This window comes from Elaeis guineensis, chromosome 6 (assembly GCF_000442705.2).
Source record: "Elaeis guineensis isolate ETL-2024a chromosome 6, EG11, whole genome shotgun sequence".
Classification (NCBI taxonomy): Eukaryota; Viridiplantae; Streptophyta; class Magnoliopsida; order Arecales; family Arecaceae; genus Elaeis; species Elaeis guineensis.
The window spans coordinates 16,027,447-16,049,442 of record NC_025998.2 but is presented as its reverse complement, the minus strand read 5'-3'; the positions used below and the strand labels follow the sequence as shown (position 1 = coordinate 16,049,442).

At 44.1% G+C, this 21,996-nt stretch overlaps 2 protein-coding genes across 3 annotated transcripts; both read right to left on the bottom strand.

Moving 5' to 3' along the window:
- Positions 1-8,284: 8,284 nt before the first annotated feature.
- Positions 8,285-13,770, bottom strand: LOC105047104 (paired amphipathic helix protein Sin3-like 3). 2 transcript variants are annotated; one of them, XM_010925910.4, is made up of 5 exons: positions 13,497-13,770; positions 11,291-11,344; positions 10,995-11,136; positions 9,063-9,140; positions 8,285-8,582 (listed from the first exon to the last, which is right to left on the bottom strand). In XM_010925910.4, exons 2-5 carry the CDS (start codon positions 11,326-11,328, stop codon positions 8,388-8,390), a joined length of 453 nt encoding a protein of 150 aa, XP_010924212.1. In that variant the 5' UTR covers positions 11,329-11,344; positions 13,497-13,770; the 3' UTR covers positions 8,285-8,387. The 2 variants fall into 2 exon arrangements, with proteins under 2 accessions (XP_010924212.1, XP_010924213.1); XM_010925911.4 differs by lacking the exon at positions 11,291-11,344 and having other exon boundaries at positions 13,497-13,728.
- A 1,595-nt stretch (positions 13,771-15,365) lies between these two features.
- LOC105047105 (large ribosomal subunit protein eL33w) lies at positions 15,366-19,182 on the bottom strand. Its single transcript, XM_010925912.4, has 4 exons — positions 19,054-19,182; positions 18,932-18,967; positions 18,577-18,848; positions 15,366-15,556 (listed from the first exon to the last, which is right to left on the bottom strand). Exons 1-3 carry the CDS (start codon positions 19,083-19,085, stop codon positions 18,578-18,580), a joined length of 339 nt encoding a protein of 112 aa, XP_010924214.1. The 5' UTR covers positions 19,086-19,182; the 3' UTR covers positions 15,366-15,556; position 18,577.
- Between the last annotated feature and the right edge of the window lie 2,814 nt (positions 19,183-21,996).

The following is a 21,996-nucleotide window of genomic DNA, read 5'->3' as shown; positions in this document are numbered from 1 at the left end:
ATACTCGGCCCTTTCCCTCCGGTGTCTGGTCAGAGAAAATTTATAGTAGTCGCCATCGACTATTTCACCAAGTGGGTGGAGGCCGAACCTCTAGCGCAAATCATCAAGCGTAAGATGGAAGACTTTGTCCAAAAGTCCATCATCTTTAGGTTCGGATTGCCGCACACCATCATCACCGACAATGGATGACAGTTCGACAACAATGATTTCAGAGAGTTCTGTGCGAGATTTCACATCACGCACAGACTGACCTCGGTCGGTCATCCACAGTCCAATGGAGAAGTTGAAGTGACCAACCAGACCATTCTACATGGGTTGAAGATCCGACTGAACGAGGTCAAAGGCCTCTGGGTCGAAAAGTTGCACTCGATCCTGTGGGCATACCGAACGACACCCCGGGTCCCGATCGGAGAATCTCCTTTCAGCCTGGCCTATGGGACGGAAGCAATGATCCCACTGGAGATCAGGCTACCATCGACTAGAGTTGAGCAATACTGTGAACCAGACAACTCCGAGTGTCGGAGAGCCGACTTGGACCTCCTGCCCGAGCTTCGACGCGAGGTTCAACTCTGCATGGCCTCCTACCGACAAAGAGTGGTCCGATACTACAACACTAAAGTTAGGCCAAAATCTTTTAGACCCGGAGACCTGGTTTTGAGGAAGGCAAAAATCTCGAAGCCTCAGGATCAAGGAAAACTATCCCCAAACTGGGAAGGACCCTACAAGATTGCAGACACCTACAGGCCGAACGTCTACCGACTTGAAATCCTGAAAGGGACGGCCATTCCTCGGACTTGGAATGCTGAGAACCTGAAATTGTATTATCAATGAATTTTGTATGCTATTCTTGCTCGGAATACAATACAATTTCAAAACTCCAGAGTCTATAAAGTTTGGCTCTCCGTCGAAGGTCGGCTCTTGCCAGGAGTACGAGCCTCGACGTCCCGACTTGGTCCCAACGTCTCATTAGGAATCTATGAGTCTACGACTCTACGCCGAATCTATGACTCTACGCCGAAGCTACGGCTCTACGCCGAATCTACAACTCGATCATCGAACCAACGGCCTTCGCCTCTAAAGGCAAAAGGGGCTTCGACCAACACGGCTGGCTAACTTGCCCACTTAGCTTTGACTAAGAAGGGCAAAATGCCAGGACGACCGCAGTCGCGCTCGCGACATGCCGACTTGGTTACGATCGATCGAAGGATATTCGGCTTGCCACCGTTTATCATACGTCATGACGTACCTGTCGACCAAGGTCTGGGCAATGGGTATTCGACTTGCGATGAACCGACTTGATCACGATCGGTCGAAGGATATTCGGCTTGCCACCGTTTATCATATGTCCCGACGTGCACGCCCGATAAAGGGCCGGACAACGGATATTCGACTTATCATCGTTATCCTATCCGAATACGTCGGACACCACTCGACTATCAGACTCTACAGAATGATCATGCCGACGAGCTACGTTCGGTGATTGGCCAACACTCGGCCTAACAAACACACCTGACCAAGGTCCGGGCGGCAGAGACTCGACCTATAATCGGTGCGGCACTCGACCATTGGGATGCTGGCCTGCGATCGGGGCTTGCACTACTTTTGGCACGGCGCGCGCTACTGACTACTTTGATCGGCTATGCTACACTCTACCGAACGTCCTAACGAGGTGTGTCGGAGCTATGACCTATACACTCGGGGATGGCTCGGCAAATTAAGCACTTCGAACCGCATGCAAGAAAGTGTGAAAAGTCTTTAATTTTGTTAAGTTGAAGTGACTTACAAAATTGGACCGAAGCCTAGCTACAAAATTGAGACGAAGTCCGATTACAAATATCAAAGACAAAACAGAAACAAAAAATACAAAGGTAATGGAGCAGGTACTCTGACTATTCGTCGGAGTCGACTTCTTGCATCGGGTAGAGTTCGGGAGCAGCCGACGTGCCCGTTCGGGTCGGGGAGGGACCGGGGGTTGGAGCCACCTCATCTTTGACAACTCATCCCATCGGCAGTGGGTCGGCCTCCTCCTCTGCGGCTTGGTCCTCCGACCCTGGAGGGACGATGCCGCTCAGGTCGAGCTTCGGGTGCAGACTCTGAATCGCATCCCGGGCGTCCTCGTACCCCACCCGATAGGAGGCGAAGCTGCTCTCCAGGAGCTCCTCCCGGTACTCATCCGAGCCACGGAAGTCCTCCACCGTCCAACTCAGTGCCTCCTTGGCCGACTCCGCCTCCGCCTTCGCTATGTCGGCATCGGCTTGGGCGGAGGACAAGTTCTTTTCGATCTTAGCCAGGTTCTCCAGGCTAACGCGAAGCTGTTCGCGCTCGGCCTTGAGCTCCCTGATGCAGCTGTCCCGCTCACACCGCAATCGATGAACGGAGCAGGTCTTGCGTCGAACCTGATCACGAACCGACTGAAGTTCGACCTCCGAGTGGCTAGGCCATTGGTGAGTCGGGAGATCTCCTCCTCAAGCCTAGCCTCGCAGTCGACCGACAACTTCAGCTGATCAACCAACGTCGCGTTCTCAGCTTCAGCGGTCTCGACCCTATTCTTCCAGGCCGCTCGGAGATCGCTGAACCTCCGATACCCGGCCTCCAGCTCGGACATATTGTAGATCAGCTGCGAGAAACAGGCTGGTCGTCAGTAAAATGAAATGGTAAAAAAACAACAAAATGATGAGGAAAGAAGGAGGGGAGCTCACCTGGATCATAGTCGGGTAAAAGAAAGAAAGCATGTCGGTCACCCGCCGACTCTTCATGATCTCCCGATCGACCGGGAGGATGGTTGCTTGACACAACATCCTGATCAAATTATGGTTGGCCAGGGCCGATGCTCCTTCGAAAAGCTAGACGTCGGATGATGCGGTGTGGCCGGCCGACCTTGTGTCGTCACCCGACGCCATCGGAGCCTTCCCTCATTCGGCCACTCAGGCTCGAAAATCAGAGAGAGATGGGAAGCTCGAGCTCGATTGGGTCCCTCCTGAGGCCGCGACGGCGGCCGCCGCAGGTCGTTCGGGCTCATATGCTTCGGCCCAAACCTCTTTCGTGGGTGGAGGAGCCGACACTCCTTCGGCTGCCCCCTCAGCCGCTCCTTCCTCGGGTGGCGCTTCGGGTGGCACCGCTGGTGCCGACAGGGCTATGACCGGCTCATAGCCCGATGCCCGTTCGGTGTCGGGCTGCGCTACCACCATCGCGACGTCGGTCGGGGATGCTATCTGAGGCCTCTTGGGAGGCCGCGAAGGTCCGACCCCAGGTGCCGGCCTCTTCCTCACCGCATATTGCCGAATATCGGCATCTGTCAGTCTCACTCTCGACGGTATGCCTGCAATTTTAACAAAGGATCAGGACAAGTCCAAAGACAGATAAAGAAGATAAAAATGACCGATCGACCGAACAATACCTAAATGGAGAATCGAACTCAGGCCGGCATCGTACAGAGCTTGCTCGGTGACGAGTTCCCTCTGCTTCGGTACCGACACATCCTTCAGTCGGTGAAAATCCTCTCGGTCTCCATACTCCACCCGACTGTTTTCATTCGGCTGAGTCCGAGGGTCGCCCCAGCAGGAAGGAAACCCCCAAGGTAGCAAAGAGGAAGCAAAGAAAAATTAGTTCTTCCATCCGTAGATCGACGATGGAAGATCGGTGATGAACGAAAGACCCTTCCGGAGATTGAAGAACCACCACCCTCAGGCTTTTGGGTGAGGTCGGAGGATGAAGAACGTCCGGAAGAGAGAGATACGAGGATAAGTCGGCAAAAGCCGACACAGCAAGGCAAAGCTGATTATCAGCTGGACTGAGTTCGGTGCCAGTTGCGCCGGACAAAGTCCGTAGTAATCCAAGACGTTCCGAACGAACTCCAGAATTGGAAAACGAAGATCTGCCCGAAGGTCCTCGACATAGAAGACCACCTGGTCCGAAGGCGGATTGTTAACCCGACCCTCAGCCCCAGGGGCGAAGTGCTCGAACTGCTTCGGGATACTGTACTGCTCCCTGAGCCGTTCGACGTTTGCCCCGAAAGTGAAGAAACCTCCACCTCTGGGGTCGACCGAGAATCGTCGGTCGGGTTCCCCGACTGACTTTCTCGGGGAGAGGCTCTAGCCATGATGCTAGCCCCAGAAAGGAGAATAACAAGGAAATGACAAAGAAGGAAGGACGCAAGGAGACAAGAACAGAAAAAACTTCGAGGGCTCAAAGGAAGAGGACAAAGACAACTACCTGGAACTGGGGGACAACTCGACAGAGCCTCAGCGCCAGGAAAAGATTTGCAGCAGAAAGTGAAGTTTTGGATGCAAGTGGCCGCATATATATAAGGCCCTTCGACGGTCGAGATGAAAGCGTGCCGAACGAGGGTTTCTCAGATATCGACATGTGGCAGCACCCGGGCCCTTCCTCGGTCCGATGGTTCGATGCACCTGCCCTCAGATCAAGCCACGTCGCCTCCATCCGTGTGAACGGTCCCGACCCAATAGCGCGCTGACATGTGGCAGAAAAATCGCATCTCAAAATTTGCTAACCGACGGCGGTTCGTGTTCCCCAAGGAGACGGCGGTTCATGTTCCCAAGGAGACGGCGGTTTGCATTCCCAATGCGACGTCTGATATCGGATCATTCATTGGAACGGTCGCCAGAGTCGGAGCATGACGTGCTGGAAAACCACTCCATTCGCCCGAAGCCGTCGCCGACGTGGAAACGCTGGCCAATACGACATCCGACTCAGGAGTGGGGGGGCAACTGTTGGGATATACCGACTGACCCCTCTCCGCCGACTTACCCTCGGACCGGTCCGACCGATGTCCGACTCTACCGACCGGACCGACAGACGACTCCGACAGACGATCCCGACGATGACTACCGATAATGGTTGCTGATAATACCCGACCGAAGGTATGTTGGCCGAACAGACCCATACTGTTCCCGACTGGCCAAGCGACCGAGCCCAAATCACCGACCCACTGTCGGGGGTGGCAGCCGACGTCCAACTTCCGCAAGGCACCAGACCAGCCAACGGTGTCTTCGGATTATCACCCGACGTCCCAGCAGTCGAATACCGACCTACAGTCGGTCGGCCCACCCAAACGCCGTGCGACCGCTATGGGCAGTTGTCCTATCAAGGACATGCGGTATGGCCGCCCTAGGGCACTGTCCTGCCAAGGACATGGATTAGTTCCAGTGACTTGACAACCCACGATGATTTGACAGCCCCCGACGATTTGACAACTCCCCAATTGTCTACGCCATTAATGATGGGACCATACCGCATTCTACTATAAAATGGGGTAAGGCAACAGTGTTAAAGGGAGGCTAAGTTTCCTAAGCTCTTGAGCTCTTTCTCTCTCCCGCTGAGCGTCTGATTTTCCACTGTTGCCTAGTCTCCTCTCTGACTTAACCGTCGGAGGGTCCCCGCCAGAGGCATCTCCGGCCAGTATGGACTTTTCTTGCAGGTGCGCGATACCAGCGATCGGACGATGGGGAGATTGGCCGCAACAAGTTACACTAGTCCAAACTCATGAATCCCATGAGATTTTGGGATCGAATATCCAAATAGATCCGTACTCTTCATCAACATCTCTGCCCCCATAAAAGTACATCCTGAATCAGAGGTCCATGATCAAGGTAGACTTTGAGCTATATATAGATGGAATGATATGCAAAAATGTTGTACATTACCTAAATTTACTTGGAGCAAACTAATATGCATCAGTCATGAGCCAATCTTGTCTGCTCATCTCAACCATTCGTTTAGGAGCATAACATGAAGAGCAGGAGTACTCGCTTGTTCAACGAGTGCGATATCATACTGGTGATATATGTGCAGTCTATCTCAAATGACATAAAGAATAGCACTAAAACTTTTTCCCAAAATCACTCGATTAGATATTTTTTAATGCTTGCACTCTTATGCCCATATAATAGCAAAGAACAATATTAGGGGTATAAATAGACTGAATTGGATAGGATTATACTTAAATCCAACTTCAATATAAAATATTTTGGACTTAAAAACTTGACTCCAAAATCGAACCAAATACTCTACTAGTCCAATCCAATCTAGTCCGAAAAGTTCGGATTGGATTGAATTAGATTTTTGAACTTTTACATACATTAGACTGTAATTTGGAACATAATTCAAAAGCAAGTTATATGAATTCAAAACATATACTACTTATAGGTACTCTGTAATATCACCCTACATCTAATAACTAATAACTAATCTAATAACTAATATTATAATAACGATAGATAAAAAATAAAAAATATAAATTTCAATACCAAGGATCTCAACAAGTCGTGCTATAATAGTATCATGTAAAAATCATGAGTTCTAGATTCTTAAGAAAAATTACATCGTCAAAATATAATAAGTTTTATAATATTTAAAAAAAATTAAACTTGAAACACATATACACACACAAACACATGCGTGTGCATACATATATACGTATGTATGTAAAATCCAAAAGTCCAAACTAGAAAAATGGATTGGATTTGATTTGGACCCATAGTTTGGACTTTGGATTGGATTTAGATTTTATAATATTAAATCCAAATCCAAGTCTAAAATCTAAAATTTTTAAAAATTGACTCCAAATCTAAAATCAAAATTCAAAAATCCGATCCAATCTTCTAGTTTGGTTTGAATTGGTTTGAATTTTAAATTTTTTCCGATCCACTTACACCTCTAAACAATATCTTCAAATTACCTTTGGAGCAAACCACATAGCAAATGCCCACATCTAAAGGTAGTTTAAGGGTTTCTGCTGTCTAAATATGCGTGCACTAATCCACAGTGAAATGGAGAATAAACCTCTTTTTTGTTGATACATGGAGGATAAGCCTCTTTATAGGTAATGCCAAGTAAAACAAATCAACAAGCGTCCAATAATAATAAAAAAAAAAGAGCAAAATAAGCAGACTAATGTGGAGGCACCAAATTAGAAATTATGAAGAAGCGGCAGCTCCTCCCACTTGCAGAAGCACACCACAATCCACGACGCATATTATGAAAATCCTTGCTGTGTATACGTCATGATTTGACCATGCAATACTATTAGATACATGTATGTGGGTTTGTGAGCGCGCGCAGGCGCGCACATCTTTGCGGTTTCCAAGCGTTTAGATTGATCAGGATTGCTCTGGATAACACTTAATTTCTTGTTCATGGCCTTTACCCTTTATGCTGCCCAATGCAATGTCAATATCAGGAAAATCTTGAGCTAAAGCCTGATCGAGAACCCAATCTTCCAGTGACTTAGAGATGACTCTCCAACCTGAAGTGGTGGACCACATCGACCTACTCCACCCCAAGAGGAGCCTCCATACTTCCACCATCGAAGCCGTGGAGGAGGAACCCTAGATTCCTTGGAGGGCTTGGGGAATTTATTAATTAAGCATTGGTTTTATAGCTTTGTTAGCATAGTGAGTCTGGCACTTTGGAGATCCAGGCCGATCTGACTGACCCATCGGCCGTCGCCCGATGTTTATTACAGGTTGAGTTGATAAAAACCTGCTCTTTGGAAAAAAACTATTTTGACCCAATGACTTCGACCGTTCGATCAAATCGGACTCAAACCGCACAAACTGATAAAAATTATGAAAAATACTTTGAATCGTTATGTTAGATTCACAATCATTAATTTAGCAACTCCGTAATCAACCAATTTCTGTGTATGGGAACAAATCCTTGCTTAAGCATCTTACCGTCCCAGGAGCCCGCTATTCAGTGGAAAACTGCTCGTGCTACAATCTTTGCATCTAATGAGGTTTTAATCAACATTGTGCATCCAAATAATGGATGCTATTCCCATTATATAACCACTGTTACAATTGCATGAAGGCTAAATAATAGTCATTATTTGATTTTATGTTACGCATGAAGTCACTACATCAGCTGTTATTTCAAACCTTGGTACCCACCAAAGACCTAGTTTAGGTATTCAACACAAATATATTATAAACTGACTCCGTCAACTCAGAATCTATTTGCAGAGGATGAAATTAAACAATGACACCTTTTCTGATACATAATGGTCTTTGAGTCAAATAATTTTTGGGATAATTATGACAATATATATAATGGATCATTCACAGAAACTTGGTAGCAGGTCCATAATACTACTGTTTCAATTTCCAAGGACTGCACTTGATGCTTTGAGATTTGTGAGTGTGCAAAATGAGCTCGAGGGCCTTACAGATAAAGGTAGCTGTGCTGTGCAATCAGAAGAAATCTTCCAATGGCACGAGGGGTTCCTTGAATCTGATGGAACACATAAATGTGGGGAAGTAGTCAATGCAGTAATAATACTATGTACTTTGGCCAGGCAACTTTAAACCAAGTCACCCAAACAATTATACAGGAAGATTATTAATAATTTAGCAAATAAAAAGCGATTTTTACAATGAGGGAGTTTTGTTTATGTTTTGTTCTAATAGACATCTCAGTGGTTTCTCAAAGAAGATGAGATATAAGCTTAAGGCACACAGAGGCAGAATAAGAAACACAAGTGAACCAAATCGTGCTTGGGCTTGTGGTCTGAAACGTTTAAGCTCCACTTGCAAATCATCATGGTTCTGAAAAAGCAGTACAAGCTGCAAAAGAAAACAAAAACAGCATGTAAACACAATTTAAGTAGGCAAAAATCTAGTGGTATTAAGATTAAAATTTTTGATCCTGTGGAACGAAGATGTCCTGATTTCTCTATGGAATGGAATGCCTTGCAGTCCCATCCTGTTAGACAATGGTCTCGGTTATGCATCCTAGTAGGTATTCTCCATTTCTCTCCATTTTTTCTTTTCTTTCTTTTTTTTCTTTTTCTCTTTCCTTTTCTTTTTTCCTTTTCATTTCATTTCTTTTTTTTTTTTAATTTTTCTTATTCTTTTCTTTCACTTTTCCCTATTCTTCATCTTTTCTTCCTTTCCTTTTTTCCTCTTTCTTTTTCTCTCCTTGTGCGGATGGGTTTCCAAGTCTCCAACTGTCCCAGTCCCATTTTCTCACAGAAATGGGGTGGGATAGTCAGGATGCTCGTTGTCCTATTGAGACATAAAATCTTGATTGAGATAACCATATACCTGTTGATAGATTTCTTGGGACGTTCGTTCCTGACCTAGAATGTCAAACAGCGACAAGTACAAATGATAATCGCGGGCCTGCAAGACCCAATGCAAGTCAGAAGAAAAGAAATTTGGTAGCTTGAGATCCATCATTGAATTAAGATAAGAATGATATAACAACCATAAATATATTTCCACTATTCTATGAAAGGTATGTGTAATTCTATATTCTGGTCAAACTTACTGCAACCAGAAAGGAGGAAAACAAAAAATGCATGAAGAAGTAAAGGATGAGCACAAAACCAAATTTTTGTATATCTGATATCAAGCAATTGATCTGACCATTTAATTTGAGAGTGAATGTTGGGGAGTCCCTTTCACCGTCAACTAATTGAGGAAACAAAGAGAGACAAAGATCGAACTTGATTGCTATTAAAGTCTCACAGATACCCTCTCCATATACATGTTAATATCTAAGAGATGCAATGCCCCCAAAATCTTCTCACCATGCAAATCCCCTCTGAATCCCTGAGAGGCAGATTTTATGTCCTGGGCCGATAATAAACAGCTAGCTGATCCTTTTGGGTCCTCCAGGCTAGAGGCAAGGTCTAACCAGGCCTAACCAAACACTTTTTGTAGGCAATGGCATCTGATACTTGCATCAGACATGCTATTTTTGTTTTTCCCCACAATGTAGCATGGTGTACATATGAGCACCCATTTTCATTTTATCTTTCACAACCTCAACGATGTTTTAAGGTCAATTTATGCTAATACCAGCATAGCCTGATATCCAATAGCATCCTTTAAATCGACCATATAGCTAAAATACATAATGATTTGAGTCTTTAGCATGATGTACATGTGCAGGTTTGGCAGCTTTCTTAGGCTAAGTGACTTATTTCAGAATGGAGCTTTTCGGAGAAAAAATGGTAAGAGAGAAGATAAACCTGTATTTTAAAAGATCAAGCTCATATTGATCATATGATTGATAATAAGATACCAAAATTTCACTGCTGGTTTCAAAGCAGTAAGAAAATATACAAGTTCCAGCAAAAAAGCTAGCCAGGATGAAGATGAAGTTAAATCATGGGTTTTGTTGCAGTAAAGAAGCCATTTAACATGATCAAGTTAATGAAAAGCTAAAATGCATCCCTCGTGCAGGACAAACATGTAACTAATAACCATGCAGCCCCCACTGTGAGGAGGTTGGGCTAAAATAAAATATGAAACTTGTCTACTTGATTAATGGTGGTGGATGTTTTCATATGAGTGAAGCAAGACACCGATGAAAATAATTAATCTTTAGTTCTCGGTACTTCATCAAGATACAGTCATAAGTAACATGTGATGTCATATTTAACTGAAGCCAAATCTCTAACAAGCTGGAAGTTGCATTGGTTCAGTCAAACCTTATAATGCACAGTAGAAGTAAAAAAGTTGCATCAAAGGTCTATTATACTTCAAGTTCTCGATCTAGATTTGTTAGCAAAATTTGAAAAGTTAATGTGTTCTATCACATATCATTTTCATGATGAACTATGGTTATGCATTCATAAGTGAATTATGGGGTTCAAATAACACAAAATCAGCATAACCTGGAATGTATGTTATCTTGAAAGAATACACCATCCAACATGGCTCAGGGTGATTTCCCTAGGAAGTGCTAATGGTTGTTGGTGCAAGTACTGTGACCGACAAATAACAGCAATGCAGGTCAGCCTAACTGGCAGCACTTTCATCATTCTACTTTAACCAGGCAAAAATGCATTGCAGAAAAACAGCTACCAATATTTTCATACAAAAATTAGAAATGCAACTAGGTACTCTCGAGATAATCACCCCCCTGAGCTGTTATTTTTTTCTGCTTAATGCATTTAAATTCCTTTACACTCAGCAGAAACAAGTATAGATTACTCAGAAGGAGATTTTAATCCAAACGTTTCTCACCTTTATTTTTCTTACAAATTTGAGGGCTTCCTCGAATGTCACAGGTTTGCATCTAAAAATGAAGGGGTTGTAGTCCAAGATAAGACTTGATTGTTGTTTAAATAACACCTTTACCTTTGACAGAAGCTTGGTGATAGTCATGCTGCACATGTAATGACACAGAGGTAAGGAAAAGATTTTGGGACACTTGAGAGTAAAATTTAGAAATTAATGACAAATATATATAAAAAAAATCCTAGTATAGAGTCCCATGGCTTCATAAGCATTAAACTTTTGATGAATCTATGCCCTTTCACCTGAAAACATGCCCTTCAAATTGTAGAACATCAATCATTATCCACTGATATCTCCTAAAACCAGAATTAACAATAAATTTTTGATCCAGTTTTAATACTTAAAGAAAGAACTAAAGCATTCAATTTCCCAATCAAATCAGATCAAAACTGTATATTTCTATTGTGGAAGGAAACAGTATATGAAGCCATAGTATCAAGAGTAGTGAATCTCCTTCTGTTACATATAATGTGATAGCCTCGCATATATGGGTAAAATTGATGCTGAACCTAAGTTGTGAAATGTTTATAAGTATACTGTTTGGTCCTATTACTCACATTGTTGAAGTAGTCAAAAATATGAGTACATTTATCAAACCACATAAAGTAAAAAAGATGATAGCAAAAGTACCTTTTACATTGGTTCATGAATCAAAGCAATCACAAACTAATCCTTTCTCTCGTATCAGTTACATGCATCCCATGTGCTATAAAATACACATAAATAATGGAAAAAAAATAAAATCCTAAATATTTCACTGGTTGATGGGGTCACAACTATCCATCTAATTTTCCGTCTGCTCAGTCACATGCATCACATGTGATTGGATCACAATGTCGACCGAAAACATAATCCGAGATATTTTGTTCTTTAATGGGATCACAGCCATCCATCACAAACTCCTTGAAATTGAACTGATCATATGTATTCCACAGCCCTAATGATAATTTAGTGAAAAGAGACATATCTATAGTGGTTGAAGGGTGGGGCATGATATAGAGTAGAAATATTAATAATGAAACAGAAATTATCAAAGAGTCTCCCCTTTCCTCTTAACTTTTGAACCAAAAAAATATACAGCTTTTCAAATGAGAGAGTCCATAGCTTTACTAAGAACTCACTAGAGCCCACATATTATGATCTGTAGTCTCAGAGTGGAACACCTAAACCAGCAGAAAAAGGACAGATTCCTTATACTAGGAAGCGAAGAGTCTATTGGCTAAGTGCCACTTCAGATGGAAAATATTCAACTAAGTTATGCAGTGTCCCAATGAGAAGCCATGGTAAACATGCTAAAAGACCATTGAAAAGTTGAAAGTTGACTGTTTCGAGGCAACTAAGATTGCTTCAGAAAAACAAACATAAACCTTACAGCCTTAAGATATGGGAACTGCTCGGATTTGCTTGCAGGATGAGTCGAGAGGATTCTTTATATCTAATGCATCTTAATGTGGGGAGGGGATAAAAAAGACCACAAGTTCGTATGCGTTTAGAAGTTTGGCTTCCCCATATTTGTAGCTTTCTGCAAGAGATTGTCGACGCTTGTAATGATACAGATTTGGGTTAAATGTATCTTTCAGATCCTTGAGAGGTTTCAGTATTGCTTGTTAATGAAATTCGTAACCCTAATTGGTAAGATGATTCTGTATCCTTGTTGCAAGAGGGAGAAGTACTCCATGACCTTGGACAAATATACAGATGAAAGCATCTTTATCGATCAATTCTTCATTTCGCCCTTGCATTTCCTATTTCTCTCTTTTCTCAAGTAACTATTCTATTGTTATCTGATCTCATCATATTAAATCCGTACATTGATAATTCAATCTCTATATCATGAATTTTCATGGAATAACTACTACATTTAGCCAAAATTAGATGGTTTGCAAGAAAAAAAATATTCCAAGGCTTTTTCCTAAATCAGATTTCCCGGTACCTAATTCTCATAATTAGCAATGGGGAAAGAACAAAGGAGCAACTTAAGAATAACTTATCCAAAAAGCATTTCTATAAAGAATTTCGGGTTTATAACAGATATAGCTCGTTTATTTCTTCTTATCACTTCACAAAAGTAATGATCAAAAACCCTTCTCAGGATAATCTTCTCGCCGTGTCTCCTAAGAACTTCTTCCAATTTCATTCCAAGATTTAACAAAAATCAACCTTATTCAACAGATTAACAATAACAAGTTAAAAAAACAAAAGCCCCCGCTCATCGCCCCATCCTTCCCAATAAAAAAAAAATAAATCAAAACCAAGTTGTAATGTCGTACAGAAAAAAGAAATCATAATACCCTTTTCCTACGAACAAATAAAATCCAGATGTATATCTTCAGAAGAAGGAATCAACTTTTACAAAGATCACATATTTCCTTCAATACATCAATTATTATAGCAGAATTAGAGGAAGAAAAAGAAGAAGAAGAAGAGATAAGAAAAGAATATGCTTACGGATGAGATGATGGGGTTAGAAGATTCCAAGGTACGGGGGAAAGATGGTTCTACGACGAGGGGTTTTATAGCTTTGCATCAGAGCTGGCATCTAATCATCTGTTGTAAGGTTACCGCGATGCCAGACTGTGATTACGGTCCAGCAAAATCGGTTTCCGATAGGGCCGGCTTAGTTCTCAATTGGTTACGCACGGTTCAGTGCCATGGACTCGTGCGGCCCTAATTAAAGCATGTCATTAACCTCAAAACCTTGTTTTTTTTTTTTTGAAAAAAAAAAAAGTAGCAGAAGATAGATACAAAAACCAAGAGAAATTATCGCAAAAAACGAGTTGGCATCTTCATCTCTTTCTCCATCTCTCCGGCCTTCCTTTCCTTTGCATGCGTGACAAATCCTAGCTCTTGCACTAATCCGAACCAATTCTTACGTTGCAAGTTGCCATTCTTTATTTATTTTTCTTGAATTGACCTGGTGATGAGAATTTTCCACACGTGATTGCTATCTCTCCTGCTTTCTCTGACGTAGTCCATGGCTCGTAAGCAAGGGAAGATTGATATCTTTTTAGATTCGTTTCAAAGCTTAATGGGTGTCTTTGGGATTCAAATCTCTACCTTTTACCAGGAATAGTTTATTAGTTTGACCAGTCTTTTCTTTTATTTTATTACCTTAAAGGTTTTGCCAATTTTTTTTTTTTTTTTAAAATCTCGGCTCGCAAACAACAATGAAACACCTAGAAAACGTTGGCATTGCATGACAGCTGTTTAGCGGATAACGTTGCTATTTAATTTTAAATCTCTCTCCGTGTCTCTCGCATATACTGACAGAGATACCCATTCACGTGGGATAAAACTTCCCCTCTCTCATTCCATTCTCTTCCTAATTTTCCCTCAAAGCTGAAACAAATTAAGCCACCTCTTACCCAAGAAACCAAAAACAAATTAAGTCATCATCATAATAGATAACAAAACAAAGGGTGGGGTGGGCGGTGGGGGTTGTCGGGTTGTGATGATGAGGAGACAAAATGTGCTTTAGTCAAACCAGAGAACCGTTTTTCATTTTTTGTGAAAAAAAAAAAGAAAAAGAGTATTGCTTAGATGTGCAAATAATCATGATGACAATGATGTAAATTGTGATGATTGCAAAATTGCAAGACCGCTAGTTCATAAATGGTCATTGCATTTGTTTAATATATATATCGTAGGTTGGCGTGTTATCCACCGTGGGATTTGCGCGGTCCAATTGCACCCGGTGCTTGCGATACGGTGGCCTACTTCTACAGCAATGCCGGTATTTTCACTCCTCGTCAGCACCCCCATGACCGGGTCACCCATGTCCTGAACAATGGGTGGTCATATGGCATCGGAAGCCCATATCCAGAATTGCAATAGCTCATGTGCATTTAAAATCTAAATTTTGTTCTCAAAGGATAACTTGATTCGGATTTTACCCATTTCAGTTTCAGATAAAGGTTTTATGAACTTCAAACACCATTTATGATTTTCAATCAAGAGCACCAAACCCCTCCTAAAACCAATTTGTCGTCATTAATATCATATTATAACAGAAGTACCTCCAGACATTTCATGCGGTACGTTTATCATCGACTAGCATGACCGTGAGAGACCGGAAGAGTGCAGACACAAAGTAGCATGCACGGCAGGGTGGCACCATCGGCACCGTAGCAATGGAGTCAAGGCAAGCTCCACCCGGCCATGGTTTCATCTATCATTTTATTTTCCTGGTTTAATATAAGGCTTTGAGATGTTTTGGTCCACGTGTTGGCGTGCACTAGATCAACCACGAGTAGCAACTCCCTGCAAACCCGACCCTCCAGGCAATCCATGCTCTCAAACGACCACATGTTCTGCTCGTTATAAAAGAACATAATTCGATAATTCTAATATGCGAAGTAAGTTCCACTTCCTCTCAAAGAACACTGTAAAAAATAGCAACCAGTTCACAGAGTATCAAAAATTTTGACATACTAAAATCGAGCATTAAAATTCAATGGCCGCTAAACTATAGGTCCGCCTTCTGTCACATTTGCATTGCATGGCTACACCTGAACAAGAGAAAAAAAAAAGAGTTTCAGAATCCAAGCATTTTGTCCTATCACATGATGGAAAACCATTAGAAACAGAAGCCTGATGGGCATAGGAAGAGTAGAAGTCTTGTATGAAAGCAGAAAAGGAAATTAACATGCAAGAAATCTTGGAAACTGTTGATCAGAAACATTTATATGAATATGACCATATTTTGATGTATTGTATTTTATCAAAAAGTTGTGCAGTACGATAGTCACCTAGAATCAGGTGACTCGATGAAGGGCATCAGTCGTGCTTGATGAACAAGCACAATGAGCCCAAAAGAAGGGAAGATACTTCAAGCAATCCCTATGAGAATATATTACTCAAGTAAATGATCATCCCAAAAGTAGAAAAACATGTCTCAGGTAGAAATATAATGTTTATACAGATGAAAAGGAATGTAATAAGAGAAATAGTACACCATAACAGGAGTTGATGCTCTAAATATTAAAATTATTGGAAAGATCACATTTTCACAAATAAACAAATGAATAATCCTGGGTAGCTTGTCTCATTTCCACAAAATACAACAAATTCTACCTAGCAGCTTAAGGACTATGAAGCATGGATGTAGGACACAGATTTGCGAATTTTTATGGCTAGGATCGATGAATGGATACATGGATAATTACATACATAGATACAAACATTGCACATGTTACATTCATTCACTCCATTCATTCACCCAAATGGATGCACATACATGTGAGGTAGAAAGGGATCTGTAAAGCATTCTGGAATATCAAAATGACATTTCCAGAACCCCTTCTTCCTTCCCTCCCCAACATTACCTGGGCACATTGGAGAAGTACCTGAAGCCTTTTCTTAGGTTTTAAAAAATAGGATACATGTTCTAAAAGCATCCAGCAAATATCAATACCAAGTCTCTATCAGATACAGACAGGTCGTAATGACCCACTAGCTTAAGAAGAAAACCTTAAGGATCTCTGCTCTTAAAAATCTGAAAAGAAGCTCATGATTTAATATAAGAGGCAACACTGTCAAGATCAACAAACTGCAGAGGGGGCTAGATTGGATCACATAGTGAATGTTAACGATGAAACTATAGGGACTGTAAAAACTATATAGAAGATGCTAAGAGTGATCATATATGAAAAATGGAGAATGAATCCTAGGATATCTTTAACTTCAAAAATTACAACTACACCTAGATCTCAAAGTTCCCAAAGCAGCAAATATATGCCCAAAAGCTTCAACAGATAAATGTGCTAAATGTTATGACAGTAAAGCATTCACCTTTCAAAATAAGAGTTCCAACAATTTCACTATAAGCATGAATATGGTCGCAGCTCAAAGAAAATAAAAAGCAAGTCAATCATCCTACTAAAGTTTTCCAACTTCACACTAAAACCAGTTAGTTGAATAGGAAGGATGAGGGTGCAAATCTCATTCTTATGATCCTAGAACACAGCAAAATTGCTACTCTTGGAAGAAAAGTGATTGGGCCCAAAGCCCTGTTTACCATCTTCCAAAACAAATCGAGTTTTAACAAACGACCATTACAAGCAAGATGAGAATCCTCTCTAGCATTTTAGGAAATAGCCTAAAATGCTAGGGTGCCCATCACATCAAATATACCCAAAGAGTGATGTGGTATATGCAAGCAAATCCTTTGCGGACATCTTACTATATTCAACAAAAGCAAAAAAGTGAATCCAAAATGTTCCAATTCAAGAAATTCCTCATGAACAGGACATGCTTGTCAGCTAACAAGTGATATCTACCTCCCCAAGCCAAGCATTTCATCATTCTACTTCCTTTTGTATCTCTGCAATCACAGTTGACATAGGCATCCCCATGTAAGTGTGGCGTTTAGACTCAAGAAACACCAACCAAACAGGTTATAGGCATGAGATGATGGGTCAAGCCTAGCCACCCAATTTGAAGACATGCAGTTAGGAGTTCAAAAGTACAGGACAGATAGCTGAAGTGAAAGTGAGAAAGATGGGCATAAAAAGCAACAACCTTGCAACAAGAGCTAGTGCAGGCGAGCAAGACAATCATGGTCTTTAATGGGGTCAGTATCACCATCAAGCATGACGTCAAACAAGGTGCTATCCTAAAGAGACAAAAGTAAATAAGAAGACAGAGCGAGGAAACATGAAAAGAAAACAACCTTACCCAAAGCAACAATAGAACCCGTATGACTCCAAATGGTGACAGAAAAGAAGTTCATTGTTGTGGCACGAAGGATACGGAAGAAACATCGAAAAGAACGGGTTTTTAAGTGAGAACTGTTCTTCCATGCGCTCATCATCGGAAAGCATCTTCTTTTTTTTTTTTTGAGTAAATTACCGTAACCCCACCCATTGTTTCGGAAATATTCGTATAAGCTCCGGTCAAATATAAAAATTTAAAATTTAGAAAATAAAAAAATATCAAAATAAAAAAAATATTAGATATTTTAAGACTCAAGTAGATTAGATAGTGATGATGTTAGTAAGATAATTAGTTTATTTAATAGAAAGATATTCGTAGGGGGTTACGTGTCATGTATATAGCAAAAATCAGGTAGTAGAATGTATATTTCCAAAACGTTAGGTGGGAAGCTGCAATTACCTCAAACCTCGAGGAAGGTCAGCTGCAATTACCTCAAACCTCGAGGAAGGTCATTGTAATTTACTTTTTTTTTTTAATGCTTGATTGGTAGAATTATACATCTCAAGAAAAGAAAAATGCTTCTCTGTTTGCACCCTTAAAACAAACACTCAATGCATCAAAAATTTACCAGAAAGAACTTTCAATCGAAAGCTCTAGAGTTTTACCGCAAAACATAAACATATCCAGCTAACAAGATTTATAAAAATCAATCAAAAAAAAAAAAAAAAAACTAGATGTCTCTATTTCACATCACAGAGGAATTTCACATCACAGAGGAAGCAAATGATCCACAAACCCTCTCAAAACATCATAACGCATACATCTTAGAATGAACAAACCGAAGAAGCCAAAAAGAAAGGCATTAGAGCCTCACCTCAAATGTTGCTCGGATACATGAAAACCCTAACTTTCCCGCCCATGGATTTGGGTGGGAGGTTGGACTTGAACTTGGCGCGGACGACGCCGCTGTTGCCGTGAGGGCGGGTGACCTTGCCCCAGATGCACCGGTAGCGGGTCCCGTCCGACTTGGTCTTGGCCTTGTAGATGTACGCCATGCGCTTGCCGCAGTACCAGGCCACCTCCTCCTTGGTGTTCACCCCCTCGATCTGGATCAACGACGTGTTCTCATACTGGTTCGACTTCGACCTGAGCAAAATCTCTTCCCATTAAATCAATCCGATCGGAAGAAAAAACAAATAAAATCGAACGAAATTCATCAAAAATTGGACCTCTTGTAGCCAAGAATCGTCCCACGAACGTAAAGCCTGCGAGAGAGAAGAAGAGAAAGCGATGAATGAGAGAGACGATTTTTAGGGTTAGGGTTCGGGTGGAGATGGGAGAAGAGACCGACCTAACGCGCTCTCCCTGCCGCCCCTTCACCATTTTCACGCGAGGGTTCTTCGGAGTGAGACCCGAAGATGGTTTTAGACGGCAGCAGGCGAACCCTAACGGGTGAGAGGCCGCGGGTCCTCATGAGACGGAGTGCTTCTTTGATCGGACGGTCGGGATCGCATTTATAAAAAGTTTGGACCCTCCTCCCGACTCACGCTAAGCCCAGGCTGCCCAGCCGAGTAATAGAAGGCCTGCGCAAATGATTAGATGTTTATTACCGGATGCTAATACAGTAATACTGTTCTCTCTGCAACATCTCTCAGTTTCATTCCTTCTTTGAGGACAAACTACAGAATGGGGTGGGTAAAAGTTCTGCACTCAGAACTCATGTATCCAAAAATCAGCACCTTCATTTAAAATTTGTTAAGATATCTGTTGCGGCCAATCACCTCGTCATCCGATCATTGGGAAGCGTACACGTACACTTACAAAAACGAGAAGTCCACTCTGACCGGAGGTGGCTCCGACGGAGACCCTCCGACGGTCAAGTCAGAGAGGTGACTGGGCAACAGTGAAATATAGACAGAGAACTCGAGCGAGAGAGAGAGAGAGGAGCGAACCTGCATTTTTGGGAGAGACGGAGCGGATCCATTGCACTGTTGCCTTCCCGGTTTATATAGCGGAGCACGGTATGGCGCCGTCATTAATGGCGCGGACAAGTGAGGAACTGTCAACTCACTGTAGATTGTCAGAGTCGTCGTGAAGATGTCACGTCGCCGCGCGGCTGTCAAATCACCAGGGTTGACCATGCCCCCGGCGGGACAATGCCCCTAGGTAGCCGTGCCGCATGTCGCTGTCAGAACTGACAAGGTCCGGCGGCTGTACGGCGATTGAAGGAACCGACCGACCCAAAGTCGGTAGCCAGCTGAGTGGTGTCGGGCCCCTCCGTTGGTCGGCGAGCCTTCTATGAGTCGGCCATCGGACCTCTGGGTTCAGTCGGTCGGGAAAAGGTGCGCCCGACGTATCCTCAGTCGGTCGTAAGCCGATAATTAGCCGGTGATGGCGTCCGTCAATCGGTCGCCCCGACCGACGATCGGTCGGTCTATCGGCCAGTCGGAGTCGTCCGTCGGAGTCGGTCGGGCCGTCGGTCGGTCAGTCAGACCGCCGTTAGTCGGTCGGGCCGCCGGTCGGTCGGTCGGGCCGCCGTTAGTCGGTCGGGCCGCCGGTCGGTCGGGCGGGCCGCCGGTCGGTCGGGCGGTGGGTATCCCCCAACAGTTGCCCCCCTCCACTCCTAAGTCGGGTGGTGAGCTGGCCGATGCTTTCATTCGGGCAGCAATCCCGGACGATTGGGAGTGGATTTGTCGCATGCGTAGATCCAACTGTACCGTCGGCTGATCCGATGTCAGACGCCTCACAAATGCCAAGAGATCCGGACGTCTAGTCGGTGTCGGTAGTCACGTCAGCGTCAGGTGTCAGACGTCGCGTCTTGTCGTCGTCAGACGTTACGTCGGTGTCAGAAGATCGGATGCCGGACGATACGGCGTCAGACGACCGGATATTCGGCGCCGATCGCGGGAGAGTGGGCCGCTGTCAGGCATCCCATCGGGAACGCGAATCGGCGCGGGCGCATGAATGCGGAGCCGCGCCCCGCGTGCCGCGTATCGAGGGTAGTTGGCCGGCGCCTCCCTGCATTTAATGTGGGCGGTGCGGCCGTCCTGGGATGGGGCGCGCCGAATCTTCCGCCAACCGGCGAACGCCACGCGTCGTGCATCTGAGGGCCTTCGGTCGGCGCGGAAGCATCTCGGCCGTCGGTCGGCCCTATATATATAGGACCTTCCGGACCCATGACCCACATTTGCCATTTCGCTGGGGAAACTCTGTCCGGGCGATTTCTCAGTCGTCGCGGGTAGAGCTCTCTTGCTTCCGAAGGGATCCATCTGGTTCGTGGTCCCATCTTCTTCTTCTTCTTCTTCTTCTCTTTCTTCTTCTTCTTCATTCGGTTCTGGTGCAATGACCAGGACACCGACTCAGGGAGCTCGGTCGGGGAACCCGACCGACGACTCCCGATTAGCTCCGAAAGATGAGGCCTCCTCGCTTTCGGGGCCGAATGTCGATCGGCTTCGGGAGCAATATCGCATCTCGGAGCAGTTTCGGCTCTCCGCTCCAGGGGCCGGCGGTCGGGTTAACAACCCTCCGCCTGGCGATCTGGCGCTATATGTTGAAGACCTTCCGCGGGTCTTCGGCTTCTAATTCCGGAGTTTGTCCGAAATTTATTAGATTATTACGGACTCTGTCTGGCGCAACTGGCGCCGAACTCTGTCCGTTTAATCATTTCCTTCGTGCTGTTGTGTCAGCTCTTGCCGACCAACCCTCGCGTCTCACTCTTTCGGGCATTCTTTGTGCTCCGACCCCACCCTAAAGCCCGAGGGTGGTGGCTCTTCAACCCCCGGAAGGGTCTTGCCTTCATAACTGGTCTTCCATCGTCCATTCATGGATGGAAGAACCAGTTTTTCTTTGTCTCCTCCTCATCTCCTTGGGGCTTTCCTTCCCGCTGGGGTGTGCCCGAACTGAAGCCAACGACAACAGTCGGGTGGAGGCGGACGACCGGGAGGACTTCCACCGACTGAAAGACATGTCGGTCCCAAAGCAGAGGGAGCTTGTTACCGAACAAGCTCTCTATGATGCCGGCTTGAGTCTGGTCCCCCGAATAGGTATCGCCCGATCCCCCGGTCTTTCTTTTTGTTCGGCTCTTGGTTCGGTCTTTAACATTTTTGTCGGTATTGCAGGGACACCACCAAGGATGCGGCCGACAGATGCCGAGATTCGGCGGTTCGCCACAAGGAAGAGGCCAGCATCGGGGGCCGGCCCTTCGCGCCCTCCGAAGAAACCAGCTCCAGCTCCGCCGACCGTCGAGGCATCGGCAACCGACCAGTCGGAGCCCGTAATAGCCCTCGCGGCTCCG